The sequence below is a fragment of the Lepus europaeus genome, chromosome 16 (genome assembly GCF_033115175.1).
Source record: "Lepus europaeus isolate LE1 chromosome 16, mLepTim1.pri, whole genome shotgun sequence".
Taxonomy (NCBI): Eukaryota; Metazoa; Chordata; class Mammalia; order Lagomorpha; family Leporidae; genus Lepus; species Lepus europaeus.
In genome coordinates this window covers 88,709,326-88,732,902 of record NC_084842.1, presented here as the reverse complement: position 1 = coordinate 88,732,902, position 23,577 = coordinate 88,709,326, and the positions used below count along the sequence as shown (strand labels likewise).

At 68.3% G+C, this 23,577-nt stretch overlaps 1 protein-coding gene across 3 annotated transcripts in view; it reads right to left on the bottom strand.

The window, feature by feature from the left end:
- Positions 1–7,511: 7,511 nt before the first annotated feature.
- Positions 7,512–23,577, bottom strand: part of SORCS2 (sortilin related VPS10 domain containing receptor 2) — a 301,213-nt gene continuing 285,147 nt past the window's right edge. For all 3 annotated transcript variants that reach the window (XM_062213492.1, XM_062213493.1, XM_062213491.1), the window contains 10 exons: positions 18,784–18,955; positions 15,592–15,778; positions 14,998–15,131; positions 14,323–14,446; positions 13,795–13,907; positions 13,146–13,271; positions 11,256–11,355; positions 11,054–11,159; positions 9,817–9,920; positions 7,512–8,732 (listed from right to left, as the gene is read on the bottom strand). In XM_062213492.1, coding sequence (XP_062069476.1) covers positions 8,668–8,732; positions 9,817–9,920; positions 11,054–11,159; positions 11,256–11,355; positions 13,146–13,271; positions 13,795–13,907; positions 14,323–14,446; positions 14,998–15,131; positions 15,592–15,778; positions 18,784–18,955 — 1,231 coding nt within the window. In that variant the 3' untranslated portion in view covers positions 7,512–8,667. The remainder of the gene's footprint in view (positions 8,733–9,816; positions 9,921–11,053; positions 11,160–11,255; positions 11,356–13,145; positions 13,272–13,794; positions 13,908–14,322; positions 14,447–14,997; positions 15,132–15,591; positions 15,779–18,783; positions 18,956–23,577) is intronic.

Below are 23,577 nucleotides of genomic sequence, written 5' to 3'. Positions count from 1 at the left end.
CCGGGAGAGCAGTGGGGCCACAGCAGGTGTCAGCCAGGGGCCGTGGGCCAAACAGTGTCGCTGGAGTTCCGATCGCCTCTTGGCCTGAACGTGGGGGTGGGGTCCGCAGAAGCCCCTAGTGCTCTTCAGACCCCACGGCTATCTTGGAGGAGGAGCCCCGTGAGGAGTGCCCCCCCCCACTAAACCACACCCAGGAGCCGTCTCCCCTCAGGGAGGAGCTGAGCCCCTGAGCTGTGCAGATGCGCTGATGGCCCAAGGAAGCCCCCGCCCTGCCGCAGGTTCAGCTCTGAGCCCCCAGCCCCTGGGAGGAGAGCACCTGGAGCCTGGCTCAGACCCGCTGTGCCCGAGCCCAAACTCGGGGTCAGGGGCCGCCTGTGAGGGTGGGACAGGTGAATGGCGGCGGGGGCCCTGGCTGCGGGATCGAGGGGCATCCGGACAGCCGCTGCGGGACCAGATCTCGGCCCGCGCTGAGGTCCCCGCACGAGTGAGCCTGGCGGCGGGGAGTCAGGCGCGCACAGGCACTGGCCGCGGGGAGCCGGCCGGTGTCAGGGGCGCGTTCCCACTGGCGTCCAGCGAGCTGGCGGCCGGCGCATGCACACTGGCGGCTGGCAGCCCCCTGGCCCCGGTGCCACTCCCTTCGCGTTGCACTCCCGGGCGGCCCCTCGCCCAGGGGCAGGCACTTCGGCCTCCACGGGTGGGTAGGAAGACTGCTTGGGGGTTGGTGTTTTGCCAGCTCAATGGGTAGTGACGTCACACGAAGTGGACGCTTCAGATCCGGGGCCTCTGTTCCAGCCGGGGCCCCGGGCGAGCTGGGTCCCAGCGTCTCCCTGCTGCCGCTGGAGCTGCTGTGTGCGAGCGCCAGCCAGCCAGGCCTCGGCTCTGCGGCAGACTTGTTCCGCCCGCACCTGTTCCCCCGCTGCCCCTCCTCACTCCTCGGGTAGAGGGACCCCCACACTGTTCTCTGACGCGTCTCTCCACGGTCCGCCTCATCCCAGTTCCTCTGGCCGGGCCGCCGCAGGCTGGACCTCTGCTGCTTGCTCTCCCGGGCGCGCCTGTGGCCCCGGTGAGGTCCCGCCAGGTCCCGCCTTCCACACTCATCTCCAAGGTGGCCCAGACAAGCGGCGGGCGGGGCTGGCACCCGATCCCCGGAAGGAATCGAGGGGCGGCCCCGGCCCTCACGCCTGGGGTCAAGCCTGCGCCGCCCGAGGTTCATTTCGGCACCACCGGCGGCTTCCCCCGGCGGTTTTGTCCCAAAGGCAGGGCTGCTTCTGGGTGCTATGGCTATCTCGCTTCTTTTAAATTGTTTTAAAAAATTTATTTGAAAGGCAGAGTGAGAGGAGAGAGGGGGAGGGGAGGGGGAAGGGAGGGGGAGGGGAGGAGGAGGGAGAGGTCTTCCATCCGCCTGGTCACTCCCCACACCCAGGACAGCAGGGCCTGGGCCAGGCTGGAGCTGGCAGCCTGGACCTCGGGCCGGGTCTCCCACACGGCTGGCAGGGCCCAAGCACCAGCGTCCTCTGCCACCTTTTCAGGCGCACTAGCAGGGAGCTGGATGGAAAGTGGAGCAGCCGGGACTTGAACCAGCGCTCGGGGAAGGGCTGCTGGCTTGGGGGCGGTGGCGTAACCTCCGGGCCACACTGCCGGCCCCTGTCCTGCCTCCCACTCCTTGGAAGCAGCTCTCCTCTTTCCTGGGTGCCAGGCTGAGGCCGTAGCTCCGCCTTGTGGGGTGGGGGGACGTGGGATTTGTGCCTCCTGGGACGTGGCCCGGGTGGAGTCTCCACCAGAGGAAGATGTGGAGTCTGGCGCAGCTGCAGCCCCTAGGACACCGCCTGGCCCGCCCCCAGCCGTGGGAGGGGTCGGGGACCCAGCCTGAGCGGCTCTCCCTCGCTGGCGCTGGATTCGCTCCCGCCGCCCAGGGTGCGTGGGCTCTGTGCCAGGCCACGCGTGCCCCTTCTGTTTCCGCGGCCGCATCCCCACAGCCTCCTGGCTGCTTTCCCCGGGCAGGCAGAGCAGTGGGGACAGATGCTCCCCGCCTGGGCGCTGCCCTGGGCCCCGTTCCCAGGGGTGAGCCACCTGTCCCGGCCTCGCTGGCTCCTGGGCCCCTTGTGTGGCTCCGCCCACTCGGCCCCAAGCACTGGCCCTGGCTGTGGCCCCTCTCCGCGTCTCCGGCGCATGCGCAGCCGCTGGCTGCCAACTGCACAAGGCCGGCCCGGCCCTCCCCATCACCCCCCCCCCCAGCACCTGCTCTCTGCCCCAGGGCACGCGAAGCCTCCAGGCGGACCCCGCGTCCTTTCCACTGGGAGCTCCCTGGGCTGTGCCTCTGCCTGGCCCCCGGCCCGCACACGGTGGGCTGACACGCAGACCCTGACTCCCAGCCTCTGCCGGCCTCCCTGGCCCCGGCAGGGTCGGTGAAGGGGGCGTCGGTGTCGCTGGCCTGCCACCAGGAAGGCTCACGGGGTGCCCAGGACGTGCCGGCAGCAGCCCCGGGGCGTGGCCATCAGCGCCCTGTGGGCGGCAGGTGCAGCCCCCCAAGCCCCTCCCCGGGGCTGGAACACTGCGTGCGGCCCTGCTGGGGGTCCAGACACCACTGCTCACTCCGGTCGGGGTCCGACCCGGCCTGAGCCCTGTGCACGCCTGGGGCCGCCCCACCCCCAGCGGACCCAGGCCCCCAGTGGACACGTTGCCTTGGCGACCACCGACCCCATCCCCCGAGGGTCACCGCGCTGCCCCCAGGCTCCATTGCGGACAGCGGAAGTGGGTTTGGTTTGGTCCGGAGGCTGCCGCCCGTTTCGCAGGTGGCAGGGGTGGGGTTTGTGCTCCGACCCCGCGGCGGCCGTGGCTGCTGGCTCCTGCCCTGCCGTGGCCTGGACCACCCGGGACCCCGAGCTCCAGGCCGGGAAGCCCTTTGACAGCAAAGCGCCCGAGAGGAGCCGGGCGGGACGCTCGGGGTTCTGACGGCCACCTCTGGGGGTGCCCGTCGGATGGGGGTTCGCATGCTGTGTGCTGATTGGCTTAGGCTCATGGAGGTGGGGGGGGCCTCCTGGAGCCAGCCGAGTCTTCTCCAGGGGCTCCGCCCCCTCCCCCGCCCACCCTGGGAGAAAGGTTGCCCCCCAGGGTGACTTAGAGCCACAAGGTCGCAGGTGCAGCACCGAAGCTGTCAGCGGGGAGAGGCCAGCGGGACCGGAGCTCCAGCCACAGCCGGCAGCCTGCTCGGGAGGGGCCGCGGACCCCCAGCCCCACCGGGCGGTGTCAGCAGCCACAGCTTTGAAGGGTGCGCAGGTGGAGGCTAGAAAGCCCCTCCCCCGGCCTGTGATCTGGTGACCCGCGGCTGCCCACGTGTGGACGGCTCAGGTGCGCGCAGTCTCCCCGGGGACCACCTGAGTCCCCGTGTGCCCTCCTCAGCTAGGCCATCCCGGGAGAAGGTTCCAGATGTCTGGTGCAGGAGATGTGGGGCCGCACGCCCTCCCAGGGAGGGGACCCTGCCGAGAGGCTGGGCGCAGGCCCTAGGGGAGAGTAGGCCAGGCACCTCCCCTATCCCCTGTCCCCTGGCCCCTTCTGGGGCCGAGCACCCCCCACCCATGCTCCTCTCACGCAGGCGCTCTGCCCTTACGCTGGCTCGTGCACGCACTCCACTGCCCCGCAGGACCCCAGGGCGCGCCCCCCAGCCCTCCACCCAGCCTGGGGTCTCCCTGAGCCCGGGCCCTCGCCTTGCTGTCCCTGCTCCGGGCCCGGTGCCTCCCCCACCCCTGGTCCTGGCGCGAGGTCCAAGGGGCCGGAGGACACTGACGTCACCACCTACTTTCTTACTGACCCGCGCATTTATGCCGGCGGGGAAGCCACGGCGGGGTGGGCCCGGCCCGCGGACACGGTGTGAGCTGTCCAGCCCGCGCCTGGCCGCCCTGAGCGCTCGCTTCTGGCCTGCAGCCTGGCAGCCCCTCCGGTTCTGCACACGGCGTGCGTGCGACCCCAGCTGTGCACTGCAGTGGCCCCGGGTGCCGCGGGGGCTCCGTGACCCTGTGGGTACTGCCCTGCCCCCGCCACCGGGACCCCAGTGGTGCTCGGCCCCTTCCCCCACGGCGGGCGTCCTGCGCAGGGCAGCAGCGCCGCGGGCACGGGGGTCACTTTCCTCGCTGATTCGTTTGCTTTGGTTGCGTCCCCAGCACCGGGCACACCGCGGGCCGTAGCCCGCGTTCTTCGAGGCGGCCGCTCCTGGGACGGCGCCCCGGGCGTGGGCTCCCGCAGTCCTCGCCAGCGATCGGCCGGCCCTGGCCTGATCCTGGTTCTGGCTGCAGCCTCGCGCCTGGGTCGGAGTCGGCCCTGGTGCCGCTGGGCTCCGGGGTCCCTGCGGCTCTTCACTGTGCCGCGGTGTCTCTGGCTCGGTGCCTTTAGTTCCGGACCGCCGGGGCTCCGCGTGGGAGCTTCCTGCCGGACCGCCGGGGCTCCGCGTGGGAGCGTCCTGCTCTGAGCCGATTTCGCCTGTGAGGATTTCCAGGGTACTCGTTCTGCTCGCAGCCCAGCTGGCGGCGTTCTGGTGAGGGTGCAGGAGGTCTCCCGTGTTTCTGGCGCCGTCTTCCTCGTAGGGCTCTCGCTCCCTGCCTCGTGGGTGCCGTGTCCCTCTGCGTGGCTGCCGGGGAATCTCAGCAGGCTCGTTAGCGGCAATTTCTGACCCTGTGCCTTTGCCGAATTTAAACTTCTCGGTTCTAACGGCTTCCCAGTGGCATCCTCAGGTTTCTGGCCACACTGAGCCACATCACCCACGCTGCGTCCCCCGCGCCGCGTCCCCCACGCCGTGTCACCCGTGCCAGTCACCCGCGCCATGTCACCCGTGCTGTGTCACCCACGCCGTGTCACCCGCGCCGTGTCACCCGCGCCAGTCACCCACGCCGCGTCACCCATGCTGTGTCACCCACGCCGTGTCACCCGTGCCGCGTCACCCACGCCGCGTCACCCACGCCGCGTCACCCGTGCCGCGTCACCCACGCTGTGTCACCCGTGCCATGTCACCCACGCTGTGTCACCCGCACCACGTCACCCGCGCCGCGTCACCCGTGCCGCGTCACCCGCGCCATGTCACCCGTGCCGTGTCACCCGTGCCGTGTCACCCGTGCCAGTCACCCACGCCGCGTCACCGGCGCCGCGTCACCGGCGCCGCGTCACCCACGCTGTGTCACCCATGCTGTGTCACCCGTGCCTGTCACCCATGCCGTGTCACCCGTGCCGCGTCACCCGCGCCGCGTCACCCGCGCCGCGTCACCCACACTGTGTCACCCGTGCTGTGTCACCCACACCGTGTCACCCATGCCGCGTCACCCATGCCACGTCCCCCATGCCGTGTCACCCGTGCCGCGTCACCCGCGCCATGCAGCCCGCGCCCTGCACTGGGGGTGGCAGCTGTGCGTCCCCACACCTGGCTGCTGCACAGGGCTGACTTCCTGCTGTGCACTCGGGAGACGACGCCCACATCCCGGGGTTTTAAAACTTTGTTACGATTTGTTTTGTGTCTAAAACAAGGTCTGTCCTAGAGGATGTCCCATGTGCTGGTGACGGCGTGGGAGCTGGTGACAGCCATGGGAGCCTGGTGATGGCTGTGGGCGGGCTGTGCTGCCAGTGTCTGGGGGGCCGGCAGACCCAGATGTGACCTTGCTGGTTCCTCCTGCGGGGCGAGGCCCCCTCTCCACTCTCGTCTTGTCCTCCGCTCGATGGCGGCTGCCCCAGGGCTGGGCCGGGCCAAAGCCAGGAGCCTGGAACTCCATCCGGGTCTCCCACATGGTGCAGGGGCCCACGCACCTGGGCCATCTTTCACTACTTCCCAGATGCATTAGCAGGGAGCAGGATCAGAAGTGGAGCAGCCAGGACTCGAACCCGTGCCATATGGGATGCCGGTGTCACAGGCTGTGCCACAGTGCTGGCCCCTCCTGCTGCGCGCACAGCCAGTGTCACCGGGGAAAGGTCCCGGCTGGCCGCCTTCCCGCCCCGGAGGTGTCTGGTGAGAAGTCGGCACCCTCACCAGGGACCCGGCGTTGCCCCTTGAGCTGTGCCCTTGGGAGCGGGCAGCTTGCCCGGCCCAGCCCAGCCTCGTCCCCTGGCCCCCTCCGGCCTGGTTCCCGCAGTCCTGCCTGGAGGCCGCGCCCATGGCGCCCGCCGCACCTCCTCTCCCTCCCTCCAGGATGCTCTCCTCCCCTCTCCTCTGTTTTCTTGGCCCTGTCTCCGAGGCCAGAGCTCCGTGGTTGGGTTTAGTTTGTTACCGAGGCCTCCAGCACCGCGGTTTCTTGGCCTCACGGGGCGCTTCCCACCTTCGCTGCCGGTTCTTCCCCATTCTGCTGCGCGCCTCCACCCTGCTCCTATCGGGGATCCGTGCACCTGCGCGCCTCTGCTCCACCCCATTGTGCGCTGCTTCCCGAATCGGTGCACCTGCGCACCAGTCCGCGCGGGTCTCTGCGCCCTCATCGCGATCTCTGGAGCGTGAGACCAGAGTGTCCCTGTGTCCTTGCGGCTGTCCACATCCCCACCGCTCGTGGGTGCCTGTGGTCACGCGTGCACCTGGGGCACCTGTCCCCGGCCCTCCGCGGAGTGGCCTTCCTGGGCCTGAGGCTTCCACACTGAACTGTGGCCTTGTGGCTGGCAGCGCCAGCTCTAGGCCACGTGGACCTGTGCCCTCCTTGCGCCTCCTCCAGGGTTGTGGGGGTTCCCGGGGGGGCAGGTGGGGGTCATCCTTGTGCCAGGCCCAGGTCCAGGGCCGGGTGCATGGCAGCACATGCTCAGAGGGGGTCTGCGGTGGGCCAGACCCTCAGTGGGGCACGAGCTGCCCAGGAGAGAAGGGGTCGTGGGGGCACGTGTGGGGGGAGGGGCTCACCCCATGGAGGTGAGCCCCTGGCTTCTGTGACCCCCGGGTGCCGCCTCACCCACTGCCGCCTGGGGTTGGGATGGAGGCGCTGCCGTGCTATGCGGCGCGTGTGCGGTCTGTGCGGTGGCACGCGGGTTAGGGTCGCTGTGGGCCCCCCGGGGCGAGATGCAGACTGTGGGGAAGGGGGCGACCCGTCCTGGCGTGGAGGAAGGGGTGGACCGCGTGTGCGCACCGGTGGTTGGTGCCTCTGCCCAACCCACCCCCACTTCCTTCCCGCCCTGGGCGCCGCCGCCCCCCCCCCCCGCGGGTCAGCAGGGGTCCTGCCTGGCGGGGCTCTGCGGCCCCCGCGCTGTGTCGCCAGTGGTGGGGGCAGTGGTTATGGTGAAAGGCCTTCCGGCGTCCGCACGCACCGTCCTGGGGTCCCCGGAGGCCACTGGGGACTTGGGCTGCAGCCGTGCGCGCTTTCCGGCTGCGGGGGCCGCCACGGGGTCGCCTTGGAGACCTGGACGCCGGGCCACGGGAGGGGGGGGGAGGGGCTGCCCGGGGCCGGAGCTTCTTCGGGGGACCCCGGATGGGCTGTGGCCTTGGGGACCCCGGCGCATGCCCCCGCAAGACACCCGTAATGACGCAGGCGCCGCTCGTGCTATTAACCTTTGTTAAAAGCATCACAACTGATTTATTGAGTTTTAAAAAGGAGACGTGAGAAAGCACGCGTGGTGTCTGTTAGGCGCCTCCGCCGGCTGTGCAGGCCTCGCTCCCACGGCCCGTGCGTGGAGCCGGCAGGCGGGGTTCCCACGCACCCGCCACGATCTTGAGGATAACAGGGGGACACAGGGAGCTGTGGGCCGCCGCCCGCCTTCCTCGGTGACCCGCAGGCCCGGAGCAGGACGACACCTCGCAGTGCGGGCGCGGGTCGGGGTCTGGGAGCCCAGGTCGGCGCGCAGGTACTGGGGAGGGGCTTGGGTGTGGCCATGTCCCCCCCACCCCAGGGGCTGCCCTCGTCCCCGGGGTGTGCCAGAGGCGACGGAGCCCCTGCGCGCTGGACAACGCTCAGGTCACCCGCCTGGGTCCTGGCTGCCCTGTGGGGCTCGGGCTGCTCCCCGGCCACCCCGCTGAGGCCTTGGGAACCGTGGCCACTGTGGCCTCAGGTTGTCCCGGCAGCTACGGCGCCGCCACCCTCACTTCCCCCCGCCAGGTTGCTGTGGGCTCCCTTGGGCTGTGCGGACAACTCGGTGCCTCTAGGAGGGGGTCCCCACCTCCCACATTTCCGGAGCCGGGTGGGGAGTGGACCAGTGGGGCAGGAAACGCCCCCTGCTGGCGAGAGTGAGGAACTGCAAGCGCTGGCTTCCTCGGTGCCTTTGGCCCCCAGAGGAGGGGGCCCAGGACCTTGTGGGAAAGCGATCCCGAGGACCACCCAGATGGTCACAAAGACAGAGTGGACCACCCGCCACCTCCGGAGGTGTGCAGGCTGCGGCCGAGAGGGAGGCAGGCACCCTGGGGCTCCCGGTGGGTGTGCACCTGCTACGGAGGGTGCAGGCGGCCTGGCAGGGTCAGTGCTGGCCTCAGCGGCCTCCCAGAGGGACCCAGCTCGGCCAGAAGCAGGCCCAGCGTGTGCGGGCTCAGGCGCAGAGACGCAGCCGGAGTGGGCGGGAACGGCAGAGGCTGGTGTCCCGTGGGCCTGGGTGGGCGGGGCTGGACAGAGGGAGGAGGGTCTGTCCCCTGGGTGGGGACAGCTGGAGGAGGGGACCCCGCAGGTCCTCGACGCCTGGCTCATGGGCGGAGCCCTCCACGGGGCGCAGGACGGAGGAGTGGGCATGGCCTCGGCATCAGCTCACCAGGTAGCTGCGCCTCTCGTGGGGGTTGATGCTCAGGACCACGCCCGAATGGTTGCCTAGGAAACAGAGAGGCCGCCTAAGCCCACGCCCTCCGGCTGAGGCCGGCGGGAGGCGGGGCTGTGCAGGGTTGTGGTGGTGGCCTCAGCCAGTGCGCCGGGTGGGGGGTGTCCCAGGCAGGGGAGTGTGCTGGGGGGGTCTCCAGGTTGCCTGTGTGGGTGCCTGAGGGCAGGACTCCCGGTGCCATCGCGAGACGAGCAGTGGACGCCCACTGACCTGCATGGGGGCTGCCCCCGGAACTGGCAGCAAGGGGGTGCGCGAGGGGCTGAGGCTCTGCCCCCTCCTGGCACCGGGCACTGCAGGGCGCGGCGTGGGGAGAGAGGGTGGCATGGTGCCAGTTATGACAGGGCGGGGCTCCACGGTCTCCCTGCTCTGCCTCCGGTGCACGCCCTGGCAGGTGCACCACCGGGCGACACCTCGCTGGGTCTCCGTGCCGGTGTCGTCGGTCACTCGAGGGGACAAGTGGTGCCCCCACAGTGCCCAGGGGAGGCAGTGCGACCGCCCCTCCCCGATGGCTGGGGTCCTCCCGCGACCCCATGTTCCCTGGGGCTTGTGGTGGGGGCGGCGCCCTGGGGCCATGGCCCATGGCCCTGGCTGGGCTGGCAGCACAGGGCCCCGACCTCCAGCGGGGGGCGCTCCTGAGTCCCGCTGGTCCTCCTGCTCCTGCCCTGCAGGGCCCGGCCCCTCCCTGTGGACGTGGACAGACTGTTGGGGGGAGGGGGGGTGCCTGAACAGAGCAAGGTGCGGGGCCAGGGTGACTCCGAGGGCCGCAAGCTGACACAGCACGGGCCAGGCTGGCCATCTCTGTCCGCTCGGGCGAGAGGCCATGGGCAGGGGCTCTGGTGCGCGGCGCGGCTGCCGGCCTGAGCGCAGGGAGGACTGTGGCCTGCCGCTGACCGTGGGAGAGCCCCGTGTGGGTGGGGGGCAGTGCCGACTCGGCCACCTGTGCCAGGGAACTCGCGTGGGGGAGGCCCCCAGCGATCCGGGCCAGGAGGGCTTCCGGGAGGGGGCCTGCCCTCTCCTGCCCCGGGGGGAGGGGCCTGCCCTCTCGGCGGCGCTGCCCGGGCTGGGCCCGGCCCTCACCCTGGCTCACGCCGTGCGTGTCCTCACTGTGGCTCACGGGGCTCGTCATCTCCTGCTCCTTCTCGTTGTGCATCTGCGCGTACACCGTCCTGCCCGGGCGTTTCCTGCGGGCGGGAGCACGGGGCTGTGGGTGGGGCCTGGCTCCAGGGGCCCCGCCCCAGACACCACCCACACATGGGCTGAGCCCCTCTGCCTGCACAGGGTGGCCACCCTCCCCGGCGACTCCTGGTGCGTCCACTCCAGAGCAGAGAGCAGTCACGGCGCCATCTCACACCCCTGAGCCGCCCAGGAGCACCGTGGGCAGGTGCACCTGGGCCTGGGACAGCGCTGGGCTGAAACGTGGGTCAGGCGCGACTCCTGGGCGACAAGGGAGGCCACCCCAGGGGACGCGTCCCTCCCAGGCTGGCCAGGGCCTCACTGCTCCCCAGGGACCCTGTCACTGTGCTCCCTTGGTTTCCATGGCAACAGCTCTACACAGGAGGACCGGGGCGGCCCCCACATCCTTGCCTCAGGGGGACTTTATAGGGGGGTGAGTCCTCCCCCCCGCCGTGTCCACACCCAGGTCCAGGCCACAGGGACGACCCCAGCTGTTTGCCTCCAGCGCCCCTGTTCTGATCCAAGCTCCCGGCCCTGGGTTCCCTGCCCCCGGCAGCCCCGGTCACAGGCAGAGGCTCAGGGCAGGTCAGGGACTGGCTAAGGCCCAGGCCGCGTGGGCGGCTGGGAGGGGCCGAGGTGGCCACAACTTGCCGGGCCCCAGGCACCTGGACATCAGAGGGCTTTAGGGCTCCAAGGAGCGAACGGCACCCGCCTCCCCCATGCCGTGGGCGCCAGTAGCGAGTGCCGGTCACTTGGGCTTCTGTGGCGGCCGGCAGGGACGCCCTGACCTCTGCCACCCCAGGGACCCCCAGCTCCACGCCCCAGGCAAGGTCAGGCTGCCTGGGGCCCCAAGTGGGTGGTGACCAGTTCTGGGGGGGGCAGCCAATGTGAGCGCCTCTCAGAAGGGAAGCAGGCGCCGTGCGCGCCCCCACCCCGGACACCCCGAGCCCGCTTTGCGGGAGCAGCTGGTCCCCACACCGCAGCTCTCCGGGGTGGAACGGGTGAGGGGCCGAGGGGCCGGGGTGTGACCCTCCTGGAGGTTGCCCCTAGGAGGGTGGGTGGAGCCGGGACTGGAGAGTCCGCCCCACCCCCACCCACCGCCCCCTGCTTCCCACGCCCTGCTGGGGGCCCCGCCCCTTGCCTTTTGAACTTGTAGAGGACGAAGGCGCCCGCTGCAAAGAGCCCGGCCACGAAGAGGACCACGGCCGCCCAGTAGCCGCTGCCGCCGCTGCCCAGCCTCTGTGCACCTGCAAGGAAGCGGCCGTGAGGGGAAGGGGCGCCCAGGGCTCAGCCCCACGGGGCACCTGCCGAGGAGCGCCAGGTGGGGAGGCCCCGCCTCTCACCTGCGTCCACGTCCCTCAGGGCCACCAGGACACGGAGCCCGGCGCGCAGGAGGAAGCTGATCTTCTGAGCCGCCAGCGCCTGCCTCAGGGCCGCGAGCCTCTGGAAGGGGAGTGTGAGCGTGAGGGGCGGCCGGGGCCGAGCTGAGCCCCTGAGCCGGGCGGCCGGGGCCGCCGGGGCCGAGCTGACCCCTGTGGGAGACAGGAGTAGCGAGCCCGTCGGCCAGCAGTCACCACGCGTGCTGCGGGGACCCCCCGGGGCACCCGGCTGCCGCCCTCTCAGGACCCCTGCCTGCAGGTGCTGGGGAAATGGAGCGGCCGTGGTCAGGGAGGGCTTCCCGGAGGGGGTGCTCCAGCGGAAGGAGGCACCTTGAGGACCATGGGTGCCCCTTCCAGGTGCTGGACCCAGGCGTATCCGGCACACAGCGGCCACTCCTGGCTGGCTCCTGACTCCCCGTGCCTGAGGGCCCATCGCGCCGGCCTTTGCCTTTCTGCCAGCCGCCAGAATGCGCGGCGAGCTGGCGTCTCTCGGGGTGTGGGTGTGTGTCTCCCACTGACCCGGGCCGTGCCTCTGTGGCCCGCGTCTCCGGCTCCCCGTGCGCTGGGCGGTAGCCCTCGGTGGTGCCTATGCTCCTGGGGTCACAGCCCGGACCCCACTCCGGCTCCTGGGGCCCTGGCCAGACCTTAGGACTGTCTTTTCTGGAGAGAGACAACGCCCTGGGTGCCTCCGTCGCCTTTGCTGTCCTTCATGGTGGGGGGTGGGGCCCGGGCTCCTCCCCAGTGACATCCCACCCCAGCCTCACTCCTCTGTAAGATGGGGCCCCTCCCCTCCCAGAGGCCTGACACCAGCTCCACCACCTGGGTGAGCCGTTACATCACCCGGGCACACCAAGGCTCTGCAAGGCGAGGGGGCTGGCATCCCATGTGGGCGCCGGTTCGAGTCCCGGCTGCTCCACTTCCGGTCCAGCTCCCTGCTGTGGCCTGGGAGAACAGTAGAAGATGGCCCAGGTGCTTGGGGCCCTGCACCCGCGTGGGAGACCGGGAGAAGCTCCTGGCTCCTGACCGTTGCAGCCAATCAGGGAGTGAACCAGCGGACGGAGGACCTTCCTCTGTCTCTGCCTCTCTAACTTTGCATTTCAAATAAAACCCCCCAGAGCCTTTCCTCCGCACCAATCTAGAGGGTTCTGGCGCCTTCCCCGGCGATGCGCTCCCCCGCCTCGAGCATCCCCGGCCGCCCCGCCCCGGGCAGCCAGTCCGCCTCCGTGGAGTCACGTGGGCCGCATGTCACCACGTGGTCCTTCGTGCATGGCTCTCAAAGCTGTGCTCACCCAGCTGGGGTCAGTGTAGCCTCCAGGCACAGGCCATGCCCCTTCATGCCCCCATCAGCGGGCAGACACCCAGCTGCTCCACGGGGGCCTCTCCCGGGTCATGTGTCGGGTACACACCTGGCCGCGGGACTGCTGGCTCCCGTGGTCACGCTGTCCAGCCCCCCGCCCCTGGCACCCGTGGGGGTCTCCTTGTCCACCCACTTGCCAAGGCCCACTCTTGGGCAGCTCCTGGTGGGCACTTCCCCTCCCAGCCCCTCCGTGGGGCTGCTCCGTGGCGGGGTCCCGTGTCAGAAATGTTTGCTCGCCCCGTGGGGCTGATTCTGCCCTGAACCTCAGGCCCTAGGCGCTCACCCCCATCCCAGGAGCCCTTGCAGGGCCACGGAGGGGACGTGAGGGCAGAGTCTGGCGAGGGGTCTGGCTCCCTGCCTTCCTCCCTCGGCCAGGGTCCCTGTGCCTTCCAGAAGGCGTGGCCACAGGGCAGGGCCCGCTGCCCCACGCCGGGAGCCACTGAGCCGGCCGCGTTGTGAACGCCCGGCTGCACAGGTGCACCTGCCGCAGGACACACCTTGTCGCTGGAGACGCTCCTCTTCCTCGTGGGCCGGGGAGGGGGCAGGAGCACATATAGGTCGGCCAGGGTGGGCAGCCCCGGCTTCACCACGGTCACCAGCAGCTCCTGGGGGACACCGGTCTCCTGTGGGGACACAGACACCCTGTCGTGCCCACGGATGCCACCTTCCCTGCTTGGCCCAGTCCCCAGCCCTGCACCTAGCCCTGCTGGTTGCTCCGCCCCGCCCTCGGCGCCACCTCCCTGTCACCAGGTCCAGCGGCCTTCTCTCCCCACCCCCAGCGCCCCAGCCCAGCCACAGCCATGCACACTCTGCTGCCCTGGGTCCCTCGGCCTCTGGGGGTCCCAGTCCACATAGCCCCGCCGGGGATCTTCCTAGGGACCCAGTGCCACTCACAGGCGGGAGGCGGGTCAGCCCGCTCCGGGGGAACCTGTCCCTCTCCCCACCCAGGCTGCTCTCCCTGAGCCCCGAGAGCAGCGCCCGGCCCTGGGGAGAAACTCAATGAGGCCCGCTTTAGAGACCCGGGGCCCGCTGGGGGAGGGTGGCCCCAACCCTGTCCCTCCCCCGAGCAGCTGCCCCCCTCTGCGAGGCCACCTGGTGTCCAAGCCCCGCCCCGCTGCCCCGGGAGGGAGGCTGCAGGGCCCACACCTTAGCGAGCAGCCGGGTGACCACCAGGCCCACGTCCTCCCTCCACTCGGGGGTGCTGGGGTTGTAGGCGTCCAACTCCTTGGAAAACTGCAGCGGCACCAGCTGGAACTGGTCTGCAGAGAGGCGGAGGCGGGGCTGCTTAGGGGGCGGCCTCTGGCTGAGGCCCCGCCCACTGCCCGGCCTGGGCTGTGCCCCAGAGAAGCACAGGCCGCCTCCCCGTGCACCCAGCGCTGAGGGCGGCCACCGTGCAGCACTGGGGGGAGGGCCTGGCTGCGCACAGGACAAGTCCACCCCCCTCCCCACCCTGTCCAAGGCCCCCCAGCTCTGCTGTGTAGATGCAGCCCTGCCCCTCACCACCCAGCTGTGCGTGGGGGCTGGGGGGTGGCACAGAAAGGGGAGCCCGCCTCCCAGAGAGCAGGGACCCGCTGCTGGCTGTGTCAGGGGCGCTCTCAGGTGCCAGTGGCCCTGAGGGGGCCTGTCACGTGGCTGCCGTGTCCGCCACCCCCTGCCCGGCCCCCTGGGGCTCACCCAGCACGCGGATGACCTTGGAGTCCTGTAGCACGGAGCTCCCGCAGGCGGCCTGCACCGTCACCCGCACGTCCCCCGCTGCCGCAAACCGGGTGCTCACCGAGTTCTCCAGGGAGAGGAGGGGCTGTGGGGGCACAGCCGGGTGGGTGCGGGCTCCCCGGGTGCCCAGTTCTCAGCCAGGGGCTGGCTCTGCCTGCATGGCACACACACAGTGCCCGGCGCCCACCGAGGGGCGGCCTCTCCCAGGACAGGGAGCGGGAGACGGGGCCATCAGCCGGGCCGCAGAGACCAGACTCGAGCCCAGAGCTTCCTGGTCCCCGTTCCCAGTCTAGGGAGCTGGTGTCCTGAGTGTGCTGCCCCCCCGCCCCTGCCCCGGGCTGTCTGGGCCTCGGCTGCTGTGCGGGGTCTGGAGGCCCCCAGCTCCCCCCCCCCCAGCACTCTGCCGGCTCAGGCCGTCTCCTCCCTTGTGCGGAACGGCCTGGCTCCCCGTCCTTGCGGCCCGGGGGGGGGGGGGCTGCTCTAAGGGCCTCCCCTGCCGTGAAGCCGTCTCCCACCCCAGGAGGGGCCTGAGGGCCGGGACCCCCACAACGTGCCCTGCCCCAGCCCAGGCAGAGTCCGCAGGGGGGAGGGGCTGGGCCGGCAGGTGCAGGGGGAGGGGGGGGTGGGCCAGCGCACCTGCAGGCTGTGGCCGATCCACCAGTAGAAGACGGTGAGGTTGGGGTTCAGGGGCAGCAGCGCGGCCGTCAGGGTCACCTCCTCGTTGACGCCAATGACCGGGACCACCTCCAGGGACAGGGCCTGCAGGGGGGCTGCAGAGTCCCCACAGGGGTCAGGCTCAAGGGCGGGGCACCCGGGCCTCTCAGAGGCTGCTTCTCGGTCCCCGCCACACCTCCTTCACTGTTTCCACGGCGACCACCACTGTCACCCCACCCACGACACCCCCCCACCTTCATCACTGCTGCCCCCACTGCTGTTCAGGGCACGGGGAGGGGCCCACCTGGGTCCCTGCCCCTCCCTCTCCCCTTCCCCGCCTGGGGCCCCACCCTGCCGTCCCCCTACCCCCTGCCTGGGTCTGCGCCCCTCCCCCGTTCCTGTCCCTCCCCCGCCCCACTGTTCCCCCCCCCCCGTTCCTGTCCCTCCCCCGCCCCACTGTTCCCCCCCCCGTTCCTGTCCCTCCCCTGCCCCACTGTTCCCCCCCCCGTTCCTGTCCCTCCCCCGCCCCGCTGTCCCCCCCGCCCGTGTCCCCGTCCCTCCCCCGCCCAGACTCACAGTTGACCTGCACAAACAGCACAGCCTCATCGTGCCCGGCCGAGTTCTCGGCCCTGACGGACACGCGGTAGACGCCGGGGCTCTCGTAGCGGTGCCGGATGGGCTCCTCGGTCAGCGTGAGGTTCACGTACATGGCCTTGAAGCCGTCGCCCAGGTCCACCTGGTACCTGGTGGTCAGGACGTCTCCCTGCGGGGACACGAGGCCACGCCTCTATTCCCTGCTGCGTGCGGGCAGGGCCCCCGGGGGCGGGGCCAAGCCACCTTAGGCCCCCTGCAGGGTCCCACTGGGGCCGTGAGCCAGGCTCCGCACCGTCAGAGCATCCTGACCCCCGGCCGAGGAAAGGAAGACGCCGCGGCCTGTCCGGACGTCCCCACTCCGGCTCCTCGCGGCCGTGGGGTCTGTGCTGCGAAGCCCCCGCCCCATCGTGGGTCCCTCACCCGGCCAGCAGCCTCCTGCCAGTCCCTCAGAGGTGGGGACTGCAGCTTCAGGTCCACTGTGTCCCCGCCCCTTCCTGCGTGACCCCGCCCCGCAGGCCACGCCCGCGGAGCCCTCCCTAGGGACCAAGGATGAAGCGACAGCCTCCGAGCCCCGGCACGCTTCTGTGTCGGCACCTGGCCCTGCCCCGAAGCCCACAGCTTGCTGAGGTCGGGAGGTGTGGGGGGTGTCCCCTCAGACACACGCAGCTGCCGTGGGCGCTGTCAGCCCGCCTCCTGCCGGCTGCAAACACGCACGCACAGGTGTCCGTGCGCACAGGGGAGCGTGCCTGCCGGGCCTGTGACGGCTGCACCACAGCCTTTGAGGAACTGCCGTCTTCGTGCCCGCCCACCCAGCACCACCTCAGCCACGGCAGCAGGTGCACAGTGCACCCTAACGGCCGGTGACGCCCACGCCTTCCTGGGCTCCCATCTGGCGCCTGCACCTGCTGCACGGGACCGCCCTGTGCCCCCCACGGCGGGCAGGGCCCCGGCGCCCTCCCACCCCCAACACAGGCTCCTGCCCGCAGAGGATCAGCCCGACGGGGCCCCGCTCTCCCTCTGGCGTCACATTTTAGGGCTCCGAGCCTAAACCCCAGAGGCGCTCTCCCACGGCTGCTACAAGGCTGCCGGCGCGCCGGGAGCTTCGCTTTGGTGCTGGTGTTGGGGGCTGGGCCGAGTTTCACCGTGGGGCTGCAGAGGCTGCTCCTGCACCTGCCTATGTCAGGGGGCTGCTCCGGGGGTCTCGGCTCTCGGGGCTGCCTGCGGGGGTCTCGGCTCTCACGTGCGATTCCTAGAGCCCCATGGCGTGATTTCTGCCCTGCGTGAGACTGGGTGTGACCGTGCGTGCAGAGGCCCCACAAGTGTGCACAAGTGTGACAATCTGTGCGTGAGTGCACCAATGCACTTGCACACGTGTGAACACGTCTGTGTCATATGTGCGTGTGTCAGAGTCTGCATGTCAGTGCATCTGCGGGTGTGCGGGGCACACGTGTGGACCTGCCTGTGTGTGTACATGTGAGTGTGCACCAGTGTGAGAGTCTACATGAGCGCACCAGTGCATCTGCGGGCGTGCGGGGCACACGTGTGAACACGTCTGTCGTGTGCACTCGAGTGTGCACCAGTGTGCGGCTGCCCCCTTCCTGCACCCCCTCTGCCCTTCCCCCAGGAAGCACACGGCCTCCTGGGAGCCCACCGTCCCCCAGCCCCAGCCCCGTGCCTGCCAACAGACCGCAGGAGGGGCGGGTGCTCAGCCTGGGGTCCCGGTCCCCTGGGGCTGGCAATCTGCAGGCGCAGTGTGCAGATTCCGGCCTCTAGGGGGCAGCAGGCAGCCACGTTTCCCAGCCCACCCCAGAACCAGGAGCCTAGCTCAGTCTACTCCAGGGCTCTCCCTTCTGCCACCCGAAGACACGGCGGGGGACGGACGTGCCGGTCTTGCCCAGGGGACTAGGCTGGTCTCAGTCAGCAAGAGAGCCTGGGACAGGCAGAATCAGAGCCTGCACCAGGACCGGGGACTCCAGGAGTCCGGTCCCGAGGCCCAGGCCAGCTCTTCGCTCACTACTGCGCGGCCCTGGGGGAGCGGCCTCACCTGTCTGAGCTTTGGGGTGAGGGGGGTGCGGTCAAGAACCAGGGCAGCGGCTCGTGTATGCGCCCGATGGGCAGGTGCACAGCTCCCACAGCCCCGCCTGCCCCGCTGCTGACCACCGGCCTGGGGACCCCGCGAGCCCCGCAGGTGTCTGCCCCCACAGCGCACACCAGCTTCTCCCCCGCTCCTGACCACAGCCGCACTCCAGGGACACAGGGAGAGCGGGAGGAGACGCAAACATCCACTTGTTCCCCTGGAAGGCTCTCCTGGTGACACCTTTGGTATCTTTTGTGCATTTTCCAAGGGTCACTGCTTCTAAAATCGGAAGGAAAACAATTTGCTCTAGCAGAGAGAAGAGGGGCCGGCGCTGTGGCATAACCAGCAAAGCTGCCGCCTGCAGTGTTGGCAACCCACGTGGGTGCCAGTTCGAGTCCCGACTGCTCCACTTCCAGTCCAGCTCTCTGCTGTGGCCCGGGAGGGCAGTGGAGGATGGCCCAGGTCCTTGGGCCCTGCACCCACATGGGAGACCAGGAGAAGCTCTGGGCTCCTGGCTTCGGATACGCACAGCTCCGGCTGTTGCAACCATTTGGGGAGTGAGCCAGCGGATGGAAGACCTCTCTCTCTCTCTCTCTCTCTCTCTCTCTGTCTCTCCCTCTCCCTGTCTCTGTCACTCTTTCAAATAAATAAATCTTGAAAAAGAACTGAAAGGCTGGCGGAACACTCACGTGTCTGAACACGTGCGTATACGTTTACGCCCTACATTATGTCTACACACAGGGCGCTTCAGAAAGTTCCGGAAAATGAGGGTAACAGGTAGTCAGTGTGAAAACTGACTGTGGCCCAAGCTTCCCCACGAGCTCGTCCGCGAGCTCCCTGCAGGCCCGGGGACCCACGCACGCACACGGCTCGCATGACCGACGGCACATCACCGGCTCTCCATGAGAATTCCTTCTGTTCCAGATTCCAAGTGAACTAAATCCGAAATGGGGGGTTTGAAACAGCGCGATGGCCGTCCCGGGAAGGAGTGGGTCCCACTCACGCGTGTGTGTGGCCAGCAGCCACGCACAGGGGCACAGGCACTCCCCGTGTGCCCATCCACTCCACCTCCTCCGTGCCCGGGCCCCTCCGCTCACCTGCTCCTGCCGCACCAGGAATAGCACGTCCTCCCCGGGCCGCACGGCCACGGCCTCGCCACGGAGGCGCACCTGCAGGCCACGGGGCGGCATGAGCGGGCACTGCAGCTGCACCGGGCTCTGCTGCAGGTCCACGCCACCCTCGCACACGTTGGACACCACCTTCCGGTACCTGGGGGGAGGGGCGTGTCACATGGGGGGGCGGTGCCCCAGGGTCTGGTGGGGCCGCTTGTCACCCTTCGCCCCAAGGTCTGGCCTCTGGCTCCGCTCAGTTCCTCCCAAGGCCCCACTGTAGAGACCAGAACACTGAGACCCGGGGGCGGGAAGGACGGGCGACGCCGGATCTGTGCCCTGGGCCGGGTCACACCGCTCAGGATGACAGCCGGCAGCAAGAATTGGCCACAGTAGCGAGCAGTGGTGATGGCCCCATCACTGCCGCCGAGGGCGACTTCAGGGGCTGGGCTAAACGCCGTGGCTGAGAAATGGGAGGACAGTGGGCTGGGCCACCCTTGGCGTCGCTGCCCACGTGGCTGTGGCAACATGGGTGGACTGTGGGTGATGCGTGGGTGCACAGGTGCATGGGTGTGGGTTACAGATAGACTATGGGTGATGGATGGACACTAGGATGGATGGACGCACAGGTGGATGGATCACAGGTGGACTGTGGGTGACGTGTGGACGCACGGGTGGATGGATCACAGGGTGGACTGTGGGTGATGTGTGGGTGCTCGGGTGGATGGATCACAGGTGGACTGTGGGTGATGTGTGGGTGCACGGGTGGATGGATCACAGGTGGACTGTGGGTGATGTGTGGGTGCTCGGGTGAATGGATCACAGGTGGACTGTGGGTGATGTGTGGGTGCACGGGTGGATGGATCACAGGGTGGACTGTGGGTGATGTGTGGGTGCACGGGTGGATGGATCACAGGTGGACTGTGGGTGATGTGTGGGTGCTCGGGTGGATGGATCACAGGGTGGACTGTGGGTGATGTGTGGGTGCACGGGTGGATGGATCACAGGTGGACTGTGGGTGATGTGTGGGTGCTCGGGTGGATGGATCACAGGTGGACTGTGGGTGATGTGTGGGTGCACGGGTGGATGGATCACAGGGTGGACTGTGGGTGATGTGTGGGTGCACGGGTGGATGGATCACAGGTGGACTGTGGGTGATGGATGGAAGCACGGGTGGATGGATCACAGGGTGGACTGTGGGTGATGTGTGGACGCACGGGTGGATGGATCACAGGTGGACTGTGGGTGATGTGTGGGTGCACGGGTGGATGGATCACAGGGTGGACTGTGGGTGATGTGTGGGTGCTCGGGTGGATGGATCACAGGGTGGACTGTGGGTGATGTGTGGGTGCTCGGGTGGATGGATCACAGGGTGGACTGTGGGTGATGGATGGACGCACGGGTGGATGGATCACAGGGTGGACTGTGGGTGATGTGTGGGTGCACGGGTGGATGGATCACAGGGTGGACTGTGGGTGATGCCTGGGTGCACGGGTGGATGGATCAAGGGTGGACTGTGGGTGATGTGTGGACGCACGGGTGGATGGATCACAGGGTGGACTGTGGGTGATGTGTGGGTGCACGGGTGGATGGATCACAGGGTGGACTGTGGGTGATGTGTGGACGCACGGGTGGATGGATCACAGGGTGGACTGTGGGTGATGTGTGGACGCACGGGTGGATGGATCACAGGGTGGACTGTGGGTGATGTGTGGGTGCTCGGGTGGATGGATCACAGGTGGACTGTGGGTGATGTGTGGACGCACGGGTGGATGGATCACAGGGTGGACGGTGGGTGATGTGTGGGTGCTCGGGTGGATGGATCACAGGTGGACTGTGGGTGATGTGTGGGTGCACGGGTGGATAGATCACAGGGTGGACTGTGGGTGATGTGTGGGTGTTCGGGTGGATGGATCACAGGGTGGACTGTGGGTGATGTGTGGGTGCTCGGGTGGATGGATCACAGGGTGGACTGTGGGTGATGTGTGGACACAGGGGTGGATGGATCACAGGGTGGACTGTGGGTGATGTGTGGACGCACGGGTGGATGGATCACAGGGTGGACTGTGGGTGATGTGTGGGTGCACGGGTGGATGGATCACAGGGTGGACTGTGGGTGATGTGTGGGTGCACGGGTGGATGGATCACAGGGTGGACTGTGGGTGATGTGTGGGTGCTCGGGTGGATGGATCACAGGTGGACTGTGGGTGATGGGTGGACGCACGGGTGGATGGATCACAGGGTGGACTATGGGTGATGTGTGGGTGCTCGGGTGGATGGATCACAGGGTGGACTGTGGGTGATGTGTGGACGCACGGGTGGATGGATCACAGGGTGGACTGTGGGTGATGTGTGGGTGCTCGGGTGGATGGATCACAGGTGGACTGTGGGTGATGGGTGGACGCACGGGTGGATGGATCACAGGGTGGACTGTGGGTGATGGGTGGACGCACGGGTGGATGGATCACAGGGTGGACTGTGGGTGATGTGTGGGTGCTCGGGTGGATGGATCACAGGTGGACTGTGGGTGATGTCTGGGTGCTCGGGTGGATGGATCACAGGGTGGACTGTGGGTGATGTGTGGGTGCTCGGGTGGATGGATCACAGGGTGGACTGTGGGTGATGTGTGGACGCACGGGTGGATGGATCACAGGTGGACTGTGGGTGATGTGTGGGTGCACGGGTGGATGGATCACAGGTGGACTGTGGGTGATGTGTGGGTGCTCGGGTGGATGGATCACAGGGTGGACTGTGGGTGATGTGTGGGTGCACGGGTGGATGGATCACAGGGTGGACTGTGGGTGATGTGTGGGTGCACGGGTGGATGGATCACAGGGTGGACTGTGGGTGATGTGTGGACGCACGGGTGGATGGATCACAGGGTGGACTGTGGGTGATGTGTGGGTGCACGGGTGGATGGATCACAGGTGGACTGTGGGTGATGCCTGGGTGCACGGGTGGATGGATCACAGGGTGGACTGTGGGTGATGTGTGGACGCACGGGTGGATGGATCACAGGTGGACTGTGGGTGATGTGTGGGTGCACGGGTGGATGGATCACAGGGTGGACTGTGGGTGATGTGTGGGTGCTCGGGTGGATGGATCACAGGGTGGACTGTGGGTGATGTGTGGGCGCACGGGTGGATGGATCACAGGGTGGACTGTGGGTGATGTGTGGACGCACGGGTGGATGGATCACAGGGTGGACTGTGGGTGATGTGTGGACGCACAGGTGGATGGATCACAGGGTGGACTGTGGGTGATGTGTGGGTGCACGGGTGGATGGATCACGGGGTGGACTGTGGGTGATGTGTGGGTGCACGGATGGATGGATCACAGGGTGGACTGTGGGTGATGTGTGGACGCACGGGTGGATGGATCACAGGGTGGACTGTGGGTGATGGATGGACGCACGGGTGGATGGATCACAGGGTGGACTGTGGGTGACGTGTGGGTACACAGGTGGATGGATCACAGGGTGGACTGTGGGTGATGTGTGGGTGCTCGGGTGGATGGATCACAGGGTGGACTGTGGGTGATGTGTGGACGCACGGGTGGATGGATCACAGGGTGGACTGTGGGTGATGTGTGGGTGCTCGGGTGGATGGGTCACAGGGTGGACTGTGGGTGATGTGTGGGTGCTCGGGTGGATGGATCACAGGGTGGACTGTGGGTGATGTGTGGACGCACGGGTGGATGGATCACAGGGTGGACTGTGGGTGATGTGTGGGTGCTCGGGTGGATGGATCACAGGGTGGACTGTGGGTGATGTGTGGGTGCACGGGTGGATGGATCACGGGGTGGACTGTGGGTGATGTGTGGGTACACAGGTGGATGGATCACAGGGTGGACTGTAGGTGATGTGTGGGTGCACGGGTGGATGGATGACAGGGTGGACTGTGGGTGATGGATGGACGCACGGGTGGATGGATCACAGGGTGGACTGTGGGTGACGTGTGGGTACACAGGTGGATGGATCACAGGGTGGACTGTGGGTGATGTGTGGGTGCACGGGTGGATGGATCACGGGGTGGACTGTGGGTGATGTGTGGGTGCACGGGTGGATGGATCACGGGGTGGACTGTGGGTGATGTGTGGGTGCACGGGTGGATGGATCACAGGTGGACTGTGGGTGATGGATGGACGCTCGGATGGATGGATCACAGGGTGGACTGTGGGTGATGCCTGGGTGCACGGGTGGATGGATCACGGGGTGGACTGTGGGTGATGTGTGGGTGCACGGGTGGATGGATCACAGGTGGATTGTGGGTGACGGATGGACGCACGGATGGATGGATCACAGGGTGGACTGTGGGTGATGTGTGGACGCACGGGTGGATGGATCACAGGGTGGACTGTGGGTGATGGATGGACGCTCGGATGGATGGATCACAGGGTGGACTGTGGGTGATGCCTGGGTGCACGGGTGGATGGATCACAGGGTGGACTGTGGGTGATGGATGGACGCACGGGTGGATGGATCACAGGGTGGACTGTGGGTGATGTGTGGGTGCACGGGTGGATGGATCACAGGGTGGACTGTGGGTGATGTGTGGATGCTCGGATGGATGGATCACAGGGTGGACTGTGGGTGATGTGTGGGTGCACGGGTGGATGGATCACAGGGTAGACTGTGGGTGACGTGTGGGTGCACGGGTGGATGGATCACAGGGTGGACTGTGGGTGATGTGTGGGTTTTCGGGTGGATGGATCACAGGGTGGACTGTGGGTGATGCCTGGGTGCACGGGTGGATGGATCACAGCGTGGACTGTGGGTGATGG